Source organism: Ixodes scapularis, unplaced genomic scaffold (assembly GCF_016920785.2).
Source record: "Ixodes scapularis isolate PalLabHiFi unplaced genomic scaffold, ASM1692078v2 PGA_scaffold9__187_contigs__length_104089568, whole genome shotgun sequence".
NCBI lineage: Eukaryota > Metazoa > Arthropoda > Arachnida > Ixodida > Ixodidae > Ixodes > Ixodes scapularis.
In genome coordinates, this window is record NW_024609884.1 from 20,133,535 (window position 1) to 20,149,368 (window position 15,834).

Sequence of the window (15,834 nt, forward strand, 5' to 3'; positions counted from 1 at the left end):
ATACAAAGACATCCGCGTTAGATAAAACACATATACAATTTAGGTCTAGTCAGAGAGTATATATCTCTGTTTTCTAGATGGTACATGTTGAGTAGAGAAGGTAACATATGGCGAAGGGATTGTAAAGCATTGTTCGTGCGGAAATGAGGAACATACCATATCTCAGAGCAGCGCATACTGATCGAGATTTCCTTTTTGTTCAAGTCCGAGGTGCGCCCAAGAAATTCATTGAATTCATTTGTTCCGAAAAGGAATGCTTAAAAAAGACGATACACGTGGAAATTTTTAATGGCAATAATCGTGAATATTTCGAACAGCGCGGTTTAGACTCATATAGGTAGCGTACATCAGCGATGATACGTAGTATCTTTCTTCTTTTTTTTTTTTTTAAGTAGCAGTATTGTGTTTAAATTCGAACTTGTTGTTGTGCCCTACACGAGGTGAAAATAATTAACATGAGACGGGAAAAATGGCATGATAAATCATGAGTTTAATGTTAACAGTCAATACTGAGTGGCATCTTCTAATAACGCCAATGACTCTACAACCTGCAGACCAAATTATCAATATGGCGATCCCACGACAGATGTTCAGAGAAAATTACGCCCAGCGTTTTGTGGTGCTTAACTATATCGATTACTGTACCACCTAAGGTAAGGAATTTAGCGAAGCAGAAGTGCTTATTCAATGACCCAAAATATGAGTGCCCTGGTTTTGTTTAGATATTTTAAAGCAATTTACCTCACACCATCTACCAAACTGCGTGAGAATATCGTTCCCCTTAAAAATTAAGCTTTCTGCGTCTACGCCAGACACAAAAAGGCTGGTGTCGTCGGCATATATTACAAACTGCGTAAGGGTACTAACCTTTACCACGTCATTTATAAAAAAAAAATGTTAAACAGCCGAGGGCCCAGTATTCTACTCCAGGTGAGGCACGCCGCAGGTCACGGCTTTGAGGGAAGATGATCGCCCGTCGATGCTGACGCACTGCAGGCGATTGGAGAGATGGGAGTCCAAGAGTGAGAGTGCTGGACCACATATTCCATAGCACTTTAATTTATCAAGGAGTATTTGATGATTGAGGCAGTCAAACGCCTTACTAAAATCAATAAAAATACCTTGCGTTAAAACTTGTTTTGAATGTTATTTAGAATTACTCCTTTCTGGAGTAAGAGCGCTGACTCTGTCGACCTTCCCTTTCTAAAACGAAATTGGGCATCAGTTGTTATTTTATATCAATGAACAAAACTTTCTACGCGAGTTTTGACAAGCATTCCTAGTCTCTTAGAAAAAATTGGCAGGATGGATATTGGTCTATAGTTGGTCATTAGCTTCACATCACCTCCCTTGTGAATCACAGTAACTTTGGCAAGTTTCATATTTGCGGGGAACTCACCGCAAGCCAAGCTGAGGTTAAATATAAGTGCGAGGTACGGTGCAATTATGTCAATGACAAGCTTGACTAATTTCATTCGAAAATCGCTAATATCACGACTGTTACTATTTTTGAGTCGCACGAATATTTTGTAGATCTCAAATTCATGTGTTGGATTAAGAAAAAGGGACGAACTTGAGCTCTGTGTAATATATTTAACAGCATCTTCATTATATTCGCGACTCCAACTAACTATAGGTGGCGCCACTCATTTTCCAAAATGGCGGTTATAGTGAGGGTTGGAGATGCGTGCCGGGGCTGTTGAGCCTGTCTAGTGTGCTGGCTTCACTGAACGATACAAATTATTTCTGGTAATACGAGGAAGCTAGGGTGTTATGACCGCAGGTCACCTCTTTACCCTGAAAACAAGAACGGTGTTTAGCGTAATATTTACGCAAGGATGCTCGTTTTAATTCTGGAACAAAACCGAAACTAAGGTCTATTTTGGATGTAATTTCTCGGTAGAGGTTTTAATTTCGAATTCTCTCATAACTCAAGATGTGTCTCACATTGTGATTATTCAGTTGGGGAAGTTGTTCGCGAAAACTTTCTTTTGTGACTACATGTTCGATCCAGGCTGATATTTGTAGTTCTTGAAAATATTTGTGCTAATATTTGTGCGTTCTCACTACCTTTTCTCGCTCAGATAATTGTCATGAAAAATAATGATCCAATTTTACGATATGTCCACAAAACGTATAAATTAATAAACGCTGATCTCACTGCAACAACCCAAAGACGGAATCCGAGTCAGACAGCTGATGTGTGTGCGTGTGTTTTATAGCAACGCGTGACGCATAGGACTTTATTTTACCATCCAGTGTTTGACTGTTTGTCTGTCTTAATAACGATTTCAAGAGCTTTTCATATGCCAAAAAAACAAAAAAAAGGATACCTTTCTGGGAAGACTATTATCGCTAGATGGCGTATTTTCGTGATCTTGGCGTTAATTGGGGGCATACATTGCCGCGATTTGTATTAATAATAATAATAATAATAAAATTAAGATATTTGATTACGTAATTTTGAAGCTTTAATATATTTTGTTGCTTATGATCTAATTTCAAACGCGCGATCAAATATGACAATCAAAAGTGTGCTAATTACCATCACTGGTGCCAATCGCAGCATTTTTACTTACCAAGTAATAAAATGAATAGTTTTAAATCAATAAAAACATTCTAGCTAACGTGAGAAATCCACGTAAAATTACCTTAACTGTGGGTAAAGTATATTTTGCTATCAAAGTCGCGACCTTTGACTCTCGGCAAAACCTCCAAAGTCACCGCCCATATCCTTCCAGACTCTATGCCCAAAAATAAAAAAATAAAAGATTTTTTTTTATATTCCTATTTTTTTTCATAACATATAGTTACTTTCATTTTTACGGTCCATCGTTTTGGCAATCTCAGCCTTTCCAGTTCAAAGGAACGCCTACTTGCTTGCACGTCTGCTCGCTGCAGCACGTTGCGTTGGCTTGGAAGCCGGTGAAGCAGTAGTGACGGTTTTAGTATTGCGTGTACGAGCGAACGCAAGCGCTACGTGTTCGCGTCAGCTTTGCTTGTTCCACACTGCGCGTGCGCGGAGCCCAAAATTACGGTGCTGGATGGCGCAGGGCGATGAGGCGCAGGCACAACGTGGGGCACGCAACTCTAACGCAAACGCACACCACTTGCGTTGGTTTCTATGCGCATTTTATGCACAATACTAAAGCTCTCCAGTAAGGAACTATCCCACACCATCAGCAGCACTACGTTGGGACAGTGAAGAGTGTTGTTTTCATTCGGAAATGACATTTCGCGAGCCATGATCGCGAGCAGTTCCGCCGTGCCCGCTGAGCAGGAGAATCGGGGGACCCTCACTAGAGCGCTTCCCGTTTCCGCCGCGGGAGGGCGAGCGTCGAGCTGGAGACGCGAATATGCTTGAAGCAAGATTTGCCAAGTAAAAATTGAAGCATTCTGCCAGAGGGACACCGGATAGCATTTGGTCATTGATCAATAGTTACCCCATTTTATCGTTACGTAGGTAGCGCTGGGGAACCTCATTTACAGATTTCCATATCACAGCAGGATAATTTTTTTATTTATATCTGAAAAGGTTTGCATGATACTGTGATTTTGCTTGTTTTAATATAGACTTTAATTTGTTTAGATGTTTTTTGAAGGATGTCAAATTGTCTGGGTGTCTCGAGGAAATAAACTTTATGAACAAGGTATTCTTTTGTTAATCATTTTGATGTGATCAAGCGTGATCCAAGGTTTTCGTGATTTTCTCTATCGAGATATTATTTTATACGGAAAACATTCATCATAGCACTTTTTGAACAAGTCATGAAAAGTATCCTAGGCAACGTATACGTTGGGTTGTAATGTCACAGATGTCCAGTCGAGAGCAAATATTTTGTTTCGGAAATGCAGTAAACCGTGTTCTGTCAGTGATTGAAAAGAAAAAAAAAAGTTTCATTTCGCTCTTGATTTTAAATCACAGCAACGAAAGGCGAGGAAGATGGCAATATGGTCGCTGATGCTGCAAATGATGGTACCAGCTGCAGGAAGTCTTTGGCACATATTTGTAATGAAGAGAACCAGTACGCTTTCACTTTCAAGAGTAGTTCTAGTAGATGAGAAAATCACATTCTCATACCCGAAAGAGCTCAGAGCATTGCTAAATTGGGTCCCAGCATGGGAAGGTTCTATCATATCAATATTAAAGTCGCCACCGAGAACAACAGAAAAATTATTTGTTGAAGCAAATTCCAGATAAGTATCCAAGAATTATAAAATTCTGCAACGTTGACCGACGGCGGACGATACACGACCGAGAAAAGCCGACTGCCACTAGTTAAGGTTAAAATTTCGTAGTCTTCATTCATCATAGTCAGGCAGTCTAGTATTTGGTAAGGTTCGCGTTGCTCTGCAGAGATGGTGACACCGCTACCCCTCCGACAGATTCGATTTAGGCAAAAATGTTGATTATCCAGGCAAATTTAGTACGGGCTGGTCATCTTGGTATCACGTCTCTGAGAACATTATGACATCAAAAACAGCATCGCAGTCATCCAGAAGTGTGCACACATTGTCCTCATTGGTTCGGAAGGAACGCACGTTAAGATGGAAAACAGTAACATTTTTTAGATTCATGTGCTCCTTAACGTCTGATGACAAAACACTGGCACATTCAACTATATTTCAATGCAGCGATTGGCTCCCCCAAGTGACTTGCGGGAGAGTAGACGCTCCAGAAAGAGTGCATATACAATGCTTCATGACTTCTATTGAACGTGTTCAAAGACGTTTCGTAGAAATTCTCTTTTACAGCAAGAGAAAGAGAGAGAGATAGATAATAAATGATGAGTGTGTCAAATCCACTCTACTAGGGAACTCCACGAAAGTCCAATGGCATGGCACAAAGAGCTAGTAATTGCTGGACGCGTGACGCTCTGGGGGTGTTCCCCCTTTGAATCCCGAGGGGTGGCTGCTGCCATCTGTCGTCGTGGACAGCCTTCGAGACAGCGGAGACGGCCGTCTCTGCTGTCTTGGGGAATCTAGTGTCTCGATGATGAGGCAGCCCCCTCCTCACTCGGCGCAGTGCGATGCGCGTGCGTTCTCTGAAAGCGGGCTGCTCCCATCGCTGGGGGAGGATTTCCATTCATCGATACTATTATTCCAAACATGGAATAAAATAGGAGTGGCACAGTAATGAAGCATCAGGTACAAGACAACGTGCAATGTAAGTGTAGACCCCCGCCACCACAATCCGCAAAAAAAAAAGAAAAAAAAAGACCTGAGGTACAATTGACAGTAGTGGGTCGTCAAGCATTCAGATAAAAAGCAGCGCGGCAATAACAGCACATGAAAAAGACTGTCCAGAAAAGGGTAACAGATATGACGCAATGGTAGCTTTGACAGCGAAGCGCCGATTACAAAAATGTACATAATTATACAGTTAAAAAGAGTTGCTCAAGAAACAGGAAAACACTGGCACATTCAACTATATTTCTAGGCAGTTAATTCCAATCGGGCGCAGTGTGCGGGGAAAAAAAGTGTGCTTAAAGGACAACTCCGGTCAATATTTTTGAATTTAGGATTACGACTGTTTTCAGCTAAAGCTGTGTCCCTAGATTGAAAGATTTTTTTATTTATTTTTAGATATTGTGTGTATAAATATTACAGCTCAAAGTTTGGTTTCGGGTGTCCGCGGCAAAACCGAAACTATCTGCTGGAGGGATAGCAACACTGATCATCAGCCCTACGGCCGCGACGTGACGTCAACGTGATGCTGCGGTACGCGGTACGAGGGCAATCAGAAACTCTTTTGAATTTAATATTCATAAATGAGAACCTTATAAACCACTCATTTGGTTGCAAGATTAACCCGGGAATTTTGGACCAGAACACAGCACATTTTCACCTTTTCCTTAAAGGCTAAGCTCAGGAGAATTGAAATTACTTCGTATAAAAATTTTGAAAAAGCCAATGACGAGCCAGTTATTGGTCACCTTAGCCTGAACTATGACAACTTCAAGCACCTAGCTGGCAGCCCGTTGATAGAAGTGGATGACCTGTGGCTCAAGTTTCAGGAAATGATACTTCAATGCACTCGTATACGTTTGTCCCAGTGGAAATAAGAAAGAAAACCTTGAACAGTCCTTGGATTACAAGGGACATAATCCACTACAAAAGGCGATTATCAAGGTGTAGAGCAAGAGCACGCAAAAATCACGACGGGTTTCAGCAGGCAAAAATACAGTCATTGAGCAAAGAGCGCAAAGCAAAAATAAAAGCTTCGAAAACGATTTTCTTTCATGTAAAAATGGAAAACGTTTTGAGATATTCACCGCAGAAGTTTTAGCGGCAATTCAAATCAAGTAAAAAAGTAGTTATCAAAGTGATATTAGAAGAAGTGATTGAGGACAAGACTAACATTGCAAATTGTTGTAACCAATATTTTGTCTGTGTTTTTTCCGCTGATAATTACATTTTACCGACATTTTGTTCGTTTGAGAATGTGCCCCCAATTGAAGACGTGGAGGTTTCAGAGGAGGGAATCTTTTCACAGCTACTTCTTATCGATCCAACGAAAGCCGCCGGACCGGATGGCATTCATAATCAATTCTTGAGGCGTTATAGCGAATGGTGTTCAAAATATCTTACCATCATTTTAGTAAATCGTAGCTTTCAGATGGGTCCCTTCGCAAAGACTGGAAGCTGGCCGAAATAATACCTGTTCTTAAGACTGGAAATGGTCGTAGGGCCACTAATTATAGACCCGTTTCATTAATATCTACTTGTAAAATACTTCAGCATGTTGTTTCGAAGCATATAAGGATGTTTTTAGATACCTACTCTGTACTTGATGAAAAAACAGCATGGATTTTGAAAAAGCCTGTCTATGACAACCCAATTAACAGAATTAATTCACGATTTTTCTTCAACTCCTGACAAAAGAGGACAAATTGATGTAATGTTTTTAGACTTTCAAAAAGCTTTTGATAAGGTAAACCACAATAAATTACTTTTAAAGCTCAGGCATTTACTAAAATACGCAGAAGTTTTGCGATGGATAGAAATGTTTTTTTGTTGTTTTTTTTTGTGGAAGGCAACTTGTGAGTGTTGATGGACACGCTTCCATGCCTCGTGGGGTCGATTCGGGAGTCTCCCAGGGTTCTGTACTTGGACCCCTGTCATTTCTGGTTTTAGTCTATGACGATCTTTGCGATATTACAGTAAAAGCACGACTGTTTGCTGCTGTACATTGTATACCCATATAAACGATGATTCCGATCATGTTCAACTAAACGATTGTTTCCAAAAATTATTAGAAGATGGTGCGAAATCTAAAAAATGTCTGCGAAATCTAAAAAATGTCTTTAAACAAAAAAACAACAAAAAAGTTTGCGTGTGAAAAACATATAGGAAAAGTTCTTCAGTGGATAATTACTAGAAGAGGGAAATATTGTCTAGGGTAGATGAATTTAAGTATTTAGGGATAACAGTAACCAGTGATTTAAGTTGGAACAAACATGTTAATAATATAATCAAGAAAGTCACAGCTAAACTCTGGTCACTAAGACGATCATTAAAAATGGCAACCTGGAACTAAACTGCTAGCTTATAAAATGCTAATAAGACCTAGATTATAGTATGCTAGTGAAGTCTGGAACCCTCACACGAAAGGTTTCATACTGAAATTAGAAAAAAATTCATAAAACGGCACTACGTTTCATTTTTTCAAAAAATACAGATGACTGAATTCACCAACGGAGCTGAATTGTAAGGCAAGTCTCACCTGATTAGAAGAGAGGAGAAAAAAAAGCGTTTCAAAATGTTTTTAATGGTTTTAGATGGAACACTGCAGATGGATAAACCCAGATTAATTAAACCTCATTTATCTATAATCACACGTAGTAAGCCTACTAGGATAATCGGAGAGTACAGATTCGCCAAAGAATGTTTCAAGAATTTGTATTTCCCTCGGACGATAAGGGAGAGGAATATACTGCCCGAAAGCGTTGTTAAATCCAAAACGGTTTTGGATTTCGTCAAGTGTCTCCCATGTAACCAATAGACCTCGTGTTATTATTTTTGTTGTACTTTTGTGTTATTTGATATGAGTATTAGGTGCCGTATAGTCCTTCATTTTTGTCATTGTGTTCTGCATGTCTATTACATTGTCTATTGTTTTTTGGTACTCACTCGTATCATAGACCCCACTGGGGGACTGATAGTATAAGGAAACACATAAATAAAAATAAGTAAACCGCGGCTCCACCGCGACGTGACGTCAGGAGGGTGATGCGCCAGTGTTGCTTGACTAAAAGCTAACCCGCTTGCCGCCCACTAAAAAGCAGCTGGTCGCAATTTTAGAGTTGGCTTTTGTGGAGTACGCGGCGTCACTTTGACGTAATATTTCGGCTGTGGTCACATTTTGTGCCACTAAAGCGATACCAGTCATTTCGTTTTGTTTCGTTTTCGACCAGAGTTGCTTTTTAAAAGCATCTGCTTGGGTGTGACATTCGATAATTGTTTTCGAGCGTGTGAATTGAGTGTCTGTCCTTTCGGATAGAGTAATATATTTATCTTGTGGCATTCTTATGGGTTAGATAAAGTGTTTTGAGCCGGGATATCCTTCTTCGGGATGAGAGTGGTATTAAGTCCTTTTGAAGCATTAATTCTGAGGTCGAGTGCTTTTTTTCGTAGTTGTTGAAGATAAACCTAAAGGCCCGTTCACACTCTTGCGATTGAGTAAGACCGAAATTGACCAGACCGGTTTTATGCCTCTTGCGATCTCTTAGGACCAGCTCCGCTGCAGCGCATCCGGTCCTAAGAAGTCGCAAAAGGCTTAAAAACTGGTCTGGTCTCTCTCGGTCGTACTCGGTCGCATATATGTGAACGGCGCTTAAGAGCTTTCCTCTGAATCATCTCTTGTTCGTCTACGCTTTTTTTGTGTGAAGGGGTCCCAAACGGCTCTGGCATTGTGCAGTAGGCGCGCTATCTATAAAACAAATTAACAAAGTAGAATGGTTTCTCGTAGTAAAGTACTTGAGAGGGGAGAGCTCGGCCTTAAAAACGGCTACTTCATAACTTAAAAGTAAACAAAACATCAAAGTAAAAAAATAAATCGCGCAAGTGTTACTGCAGCTATGATACGTTGCTTAGAATGCTGGGATTGTACCATTTGTTTGATAGACGACGGTTCCGCGAGTTGTGGTTTCTTGCTTGCAATTGTCAGTGGGGCTGTCGATTCGCCACTTCTGGTAATCCCTGTTCGGTTTCGCTGTTCCTTTGGGTCTAGTAGCTTTCAGCGTTCTTTTTACAAGTGGGCATTATCCAATACGCCGTCACTATCAAGAATAAAACTTGCGTTCAATATGATAGACCAATTTTGTCATCGACATTTTTAGTGGTGTAATACTTTCCGAAAAAAAAAATGGAGCCGAAGTATGCGCATAATAAAGCTTTAGTTTTGCTCCTTTCCTATTTTAATTTACTGAAGACCAGGTGCTCTTTATGGAAGTATCAAGATAAAGACTGTGATTACGATTGACTGATTGTGACTTTGACTCGTTGCAAATGCTATCTATCTCGTGTCTGATTGACAGATGAATCGGATGTGTTACGTTTATGTTATTTGCGTCAGCCAGTATACACACACTGAACATTTTACACTGCTAACAGTCTAAATCAACTTGCCTCGCGGCAATGACACTTTTTTGATTCTGGTGAAAATCATAAAAATAGGACGCGGGAAATCTCAGCAACCTCGTATAGGGATAGTTTCTCTCGAGCAACGCTTTTACAGCAGCAAGCACCACATGCATTCTCACATGCACAAAAAGACATGTACAGACCCAATGAATTCCGCACGAAAGAGGAATCACAACCCTGTTATCTGCTGCACCACCTTACGTATATACTAACGCCCTTTTTCTAAACATGCTTCACTTGTTTGTGCATTTTTTTAATTTGCTGTTTGAGAAAAAGTGACTTTTTTCGTTTTTATATATTGTGGTTCACCATAATCGTACACATGCCTGCAAATGTCTATTGCAATATATCGAATATTTACGGACAAATAAAACATTTTCGGTAAGCCAAATCATGTTTCGGGAATATGAAACTTCTACGTTTCCTATTTTCCAACAGCTGTATACCCTAGAATAATGATCGTACTCTCGTTGGAAAGAGCATTAACTCACAGTTTCAGTACGTTAACCCTATCCGTACGAGAATAAGCACAATTTGGGAAAGAACACCATACAAGTCCAGCTTTCCCCTTGACGAGGGTATACACATGGCCAAGAATCGAAAAGCTTGCCCTGATTGAACAGAAAACTAACTAACACCAACATTCGTTTATAGGAAGTCACGTCGGTTTGTCTGCTTTGTATTTCTACAATGCTTGCCCTACCCATAATTGCTGACGCTGGTTCGTGTATTCCAAGCGTATCCAATTCCTCATTGGTTTCCTAATCAATGTCCACATGTCGACAACAAAATGACTCTTGAAGAAAGTGTTTTAAGTTCTGACTCACTCAGCAAGGCCATGCAGGAGATCGGATGTAAGCAGAAGGCACCAACTATACTCTTGGTGCCTTTTAGTTGTCACCATCACCAGTAAAATCAAATGTAGTGGTGTGTAAACTTCAAATAGGATTATCTCAGTTTCACTTTTTTGCAACAACTTTCGCTTTCGGAAATTATGATTTCGATGAATTGCGAAGTTTATTCTTCACTATGGATGTTTCTGAATTGAAATTTAATGAGGAATGCGCCTAGATATGTATGTTTCAATTTAAATGAAGCTCTTATTGCCACAAAAGTAGGGTTTTGATGAGGAGAAAATGCCTCATTATGTGGAATACTTTTCAAGTTGTCATTTTGCATAAAAAAAAACACAGATTTCAGAATAAAAATAGATAGCCGCACCCCCCCCCCCCCCCCATATGTTCTAGTTACGGCTGAAGCTTACACAATGCTCAATATTTTGCAGCCATTTTTAATTATAGATTTTCTTGCTAAGTGAGACGACTTACATCAATAGCTGTATACCTCTCCCTGTAGGGTATCGGAAAATTTTCCTATGGATGTGAAATGTTATACAGTGCATTTAGGCAACGAAATAAAAAGGCCCTTTAAATGTCATCAATAATAAGTGACTGGTTTCAAAGTCAAAGTTGGAGATGATGTCACCCTTAATATGTATCCTAAAACCCCAGTAGACTATTCTTTAGATGTAGGCCGTAGGTAAAAAACAAAACTCGCACGAACTATGGTTTGCAACAACTTGCGTATCTCATCTCTTTCCCGATCGACTAAACAGACACCATGTCATAACTCGTCCCCGGACATTAAAAACAATACAAAAACAACTTCAAAAATATATTAACTCTATCTTATGATCCGCAGTTGGTACCTCAACTTGTTCTACGCGCAAGTTTTGGTAGGTGTCCGATGGTGATTTTTTTTTTTTTTTTTTTTTTTTGCTTTGTCTCATTTTTTTTTTCTGAGAGCTGTAACCATGTTCTAGGTCCCGTGAGAAGATATACTTGTCTTTTTTCGCCCTAGCCCCTCAACTTTTTTTTTTCTTTTCTGAAATACAATTTAAGGATACACATTCGCAGGTGACCGTATTCAGCAATACGAAGATTAGAATTATACTGCTTGGTTCTCGGCAATACTTCACGTAAAGCCTATTACATTTATGCCCAAAAAATGCATTTCTAAGTAAAAAGCATTGGTATTGACAATTATTATTCGAAGCAGTCTTTAATACAACCTTTGCAAAAGCTCTTTGAAGCGGGTGTCAGTGCAGCGAACACCCTTCAAAGATGGTGTTCGCCTCACGTCAGCACCTTTCTCACACCCTTTTTACGCCCCTTAAAAATAATGGGTGTTCCACGAAACAGCAGCCCATTTACAGAAAAAGGGGCGTACCACTTGAAATAAGAGTGCTGAAAGGGTGTAGCCATGTATGGAGCAAGCGTCTGGAACATTCTTTTTACACGCTTAAGAATGCAACATTTCTTGCTCAGTATTTCAGGCTCCAAAAGAATTTTCGCTGAATGCACCAACCTTTTTATTCTCTTTCAAAAGAAGCAGAGCCAGACAAACATTAAACAAGGGAACTCTCTATAATAAGATGACTCCACGCATGGCGTGACACAATGACAACGCGCAAATTAGCCTACTGCGTTGTCCTTCTTATGCCAACAAGAGGGCGCTCATTAGAAACGCTACGGTGCATCGCAGTCGCACGACGCTCTCGGCCCTTACGAACCAAGTCGAGCAGAAAGAGTCCGCACGAGGACATATCGGCTTTTCGGCGCCCGCGCTATCAAAAGAGGCAGAAGTCGTCCAAGTGGCAGCACAGCGTGCGGACGGCCACTTCATCTGGACCCGGTCGATTCTCACCCACGCTCCAGAGGTCTTCTTTTGAGCAGCCGGCCTCTTTCCCGTTGGCTGCCCTCGATTTCAGATTCTCGCCCTCTCCGACTTCCTAGGAATAGGTCCAGACGCACCAGACGCCCTGACGAACGCTCATCCCGTCCGCGATAACGACGCGCCCAGTCGCGCTCCGAGATACCCCACGCCCTCCGGCACCGGCCCGTGGGAACCTGCCTTCGCAGAGGACTCCCTCCAGTCAGTTGGCCCCCAGCCGCCATGGCCAGCCTTGCAGAGCGGCGTCTGGCTCTATCGCTGCTCTTCGGCTTGCTCGCCCGCGGCGTCACGTCGAGCTGCGAGTTCAGGGGTCACTGCGCCAACGACGCCGACACCGACAAGGCGATCCCATGCGCGGTGCACCAGGACGCCGTCGCCTTGGAAACGCCCACGTCCTGGCAGGCGTTTGCGAACCTGTGCCCGCAGCTCGCCGCCGAGATTCACCCGGACCGCAAGGTCTGCTGCGACGTCAGCCAGGTCGAGGACCTGGCTCGTGAACTGGAGCAGCCGGCTCGACTGGGCATGGCCAAGTGCCCCGGCTGCATGCTCAACTTCAGAGACTTCCTCTGCCGCATGACCTGCTCGCCCAAACAGTCCGACTTCCTGGCCGTGAACGCGACGGCGCGGGAAGGCATCGGTCCGCACGTCGTCGAGATGATCTACGCTGTCAGGGAGGAGTTCGCCCAAGGTGTGTACGACTCGTGCAAGGACGTGCGCAGCGTCGTGCTGGGCATCAAGCTCATGACGCTCATGTGCGGTGGCCGCGTGTTCGGCTGCACGCCCCAGCGATGGCTCGAGTTTTTGGGGTCCACGGCTCCGGAAGGCGGCTACTCTCCTTTCAAGATCCACTACGTCCTCACCGGGGAGCCCGCTCTGCAGCGTGCTGGTCGCAATTTGACTCCGCTCAGCGCGCCTTTCCTCAAAACCTGTTAACCCGGCTCATCATTCTCCGCGCGATTGATAGCGCACTGGCGCGGCCCTAACCTCTTGCCGGCATTCAAGCAGGCCTCTTGGCCACTCTCCTCCGATGAATAACTTAATTTTTATTCTTCGTCCCGGGTCTCAGATAGTGCACGTCTTTACGGTGTCGGGGATGTTTAATTTCGCTGTCATCGGGCTGCGTACAACCGCAGACTGCGAATGAGAGGCTCACCGTAACACGAATCGATTCAGACGCATCCTGCTTACAGAAAGCGAATCCATGGTAGCTGTCGGGGCGTTTGTATTTTACGCTGTGATTGAGAACATTCATGCATTTTTGGTCATGCTTGTACCGTTAAACCACGTATATGTTCCGAATGTACCAGTACGCATTAGATACAATAAATATGTTGAGAACCGACTGTCGCTTCATCTCTTTGTTTGCAGTTGAAGCAAATGGCTCGCGCGTCAAGTTCCCCTTCAGTTCCCCTCTAAGCACACGGAAAATCAAGCACGGCAAGAAATGACCAACTTGTCACACTGTCGTCACATTGTAACATTGCCCTAACAAGTCGCATTATCGAAGAGGACCGTGAGCTTAAATACCTCAAAAAGCGCGTCGAAATAATCGAACAATATAACACGGAGGCGGAGCTGAAGCAACTGAAGCTCGCAGTGCACGACCTTGAGTGTCGAAGTGGAAGACTGAACGGAGAGTTCCACGGAATCCGAAAGATCGAAGGCAAAGACCAAATAAGCAAAGTAAACGAGATAGCGAAAAAGCTGAATGCACCCAAACTGACAAAGACCGACGTCCCAGCGAGTCAGCGACCCACCCATTGCAATCAAAGCCTGTTAAGATTTCCGGACTCATTGTCAGATTTGTAGCACAAACAACCAGAGATGCCTGGGGCCCAAAACTCGTAAAACAAAGTTGGAGCCGAAAGTTCGCGGAGCGCGCCGATTGGATGCCGACGACAAAAAGCGCGAAGTCATTGTCGTGACAGTCCAATCGGTGCACTCCGCGAACTTCGGCCCCAGCTCTGTGTTTGACGAGTTTAGAGCACTTGGTTGGACAAGAAAGCAAAGCTAAGAAGCACCGGTGTTAGCGTGTGCAAGATTGAGAACATGAGAATGCCTTTTCAGCCAGTTTGAGGTTGCTTCAATGTTATCACATAAACCGAAACCCGCAGGTGTTCCGATGAAGGGGAGGTCCTTAACTTGCCATCATATAAAAGCTATTGTTTTAATCCCACGGCTATACTTCGTTTCAGCTTCGGTCCGAGCGCGGCCGATGTTATGAGCCAAAGGGCCAATCAAGCACCGCAAAAAGCGCAGCGTCATGTCGTGCTCTCTCCGCTTGATAAGACTAGCCGGCGGAGGAGCGCGCACAGAGAGACGCAATTACCGGCTGGTCCTATCAACTGCAGACAGCACGCCATGATGTTGTGCTCCTTTCGCTGTTTGATTGGTCCTTCAGCTCATAACATCGGCCGCGCTCGGACCGAAGCTGAAACGAAGTATAGTCATGGGTGGTGGGGGAGTGTGTACGCCAATTGAAGAAAGTATGGACAGTCAGCCATTACCTAGGTTTTGCTCAATCACTGAGAACTATGCAGCGTTCTCCTTGTTAAGAGAAAATACAATTGTTTCTGTATTTTACCACCCACCTGATGGCAAATTTTAAAATTTTCTTGCTGTTGTTGAAACGCTGCTGAGATTTAGTATAGCGATAACAAATTGTGTGTGCTAACTGGAGGTTATTTTAATGTTAACATGCTACAATATGCTACCCCTAAAAATATAGATATTCTACTAGCAACATATCGTTCTGTGAAAGTGATAACAAAACCAACTAGAATTACAGAGCATACGGAATCTATTACTAGGATTTTTATTACGAATGTCGATAAATCTCATGTAATGATCGGAATTCTTACTTTTAATATCACTGACCATTTGCCAATTTTCTTGTGCATATTAGGTGCACATTGGGAAGAGAAAGACAGAAAGTCTAGCAGTCATTTTTATAGTGTCACGCTATAAACACTATAAATCCGGTGTTATCAGGGTACTTCAAGGGTCTATTAGGACTTTTTTTCACGTTTATGTGAACGATGTTGTGAACATCGACCAGACTACTAAATTCGTAATATACGTAGACGACACAACCCTTCTCGTTGCTGCTGATGAGGCAAATCAACTTGTATCTCTGGCAAACACAGTATTAGATAAAATAGGCGTATGGACCGAAAGGAATGCTTTAAAAATAAACAAAAATAAAACAAAGGTGATTATATTTTGGCCTATAAAGTGATTACTTCAACAGCTTGCATTTATTTAAATGAGTTTAGTATTGAAATAGTTGATTATTTTAAAACTCTTGGAGTTGTGCTTTAAGAAACTATGTCATGTTACATATTGAGCATCTAAGAAAAATGTTGGTAAAGGTTATAATTTGGCTATTTTGAAATAGATATATCATTCCGAAGTCAGTTAAAGTATTGTTGTATAAAGTTTCTTTTTTATATTTAA

General features: G+C 42.2%; 1 protein-coding gene across 1 annotated transcript; it reads left to right on the forward strand.

The window, feature by feature from the left end:
* Window positions 1-12,600: 12,600 nt before the first annotated feature.
* Window positions 12,601-13,311, forward strand: LOC8037050 (NPC intracellular cholesterol transporter 1). Its single transcript, XM_002412127.5, has one exon. It carries the CDS (start codon window positions 12,601-12,603, stop codon window positions 13,309-13,311), a length of 711 nt encoding a protein of 236 aa, XP_002412172.1.
* Window positions 13,312-15,834: the final 2,523 nt, after the last annotated feature.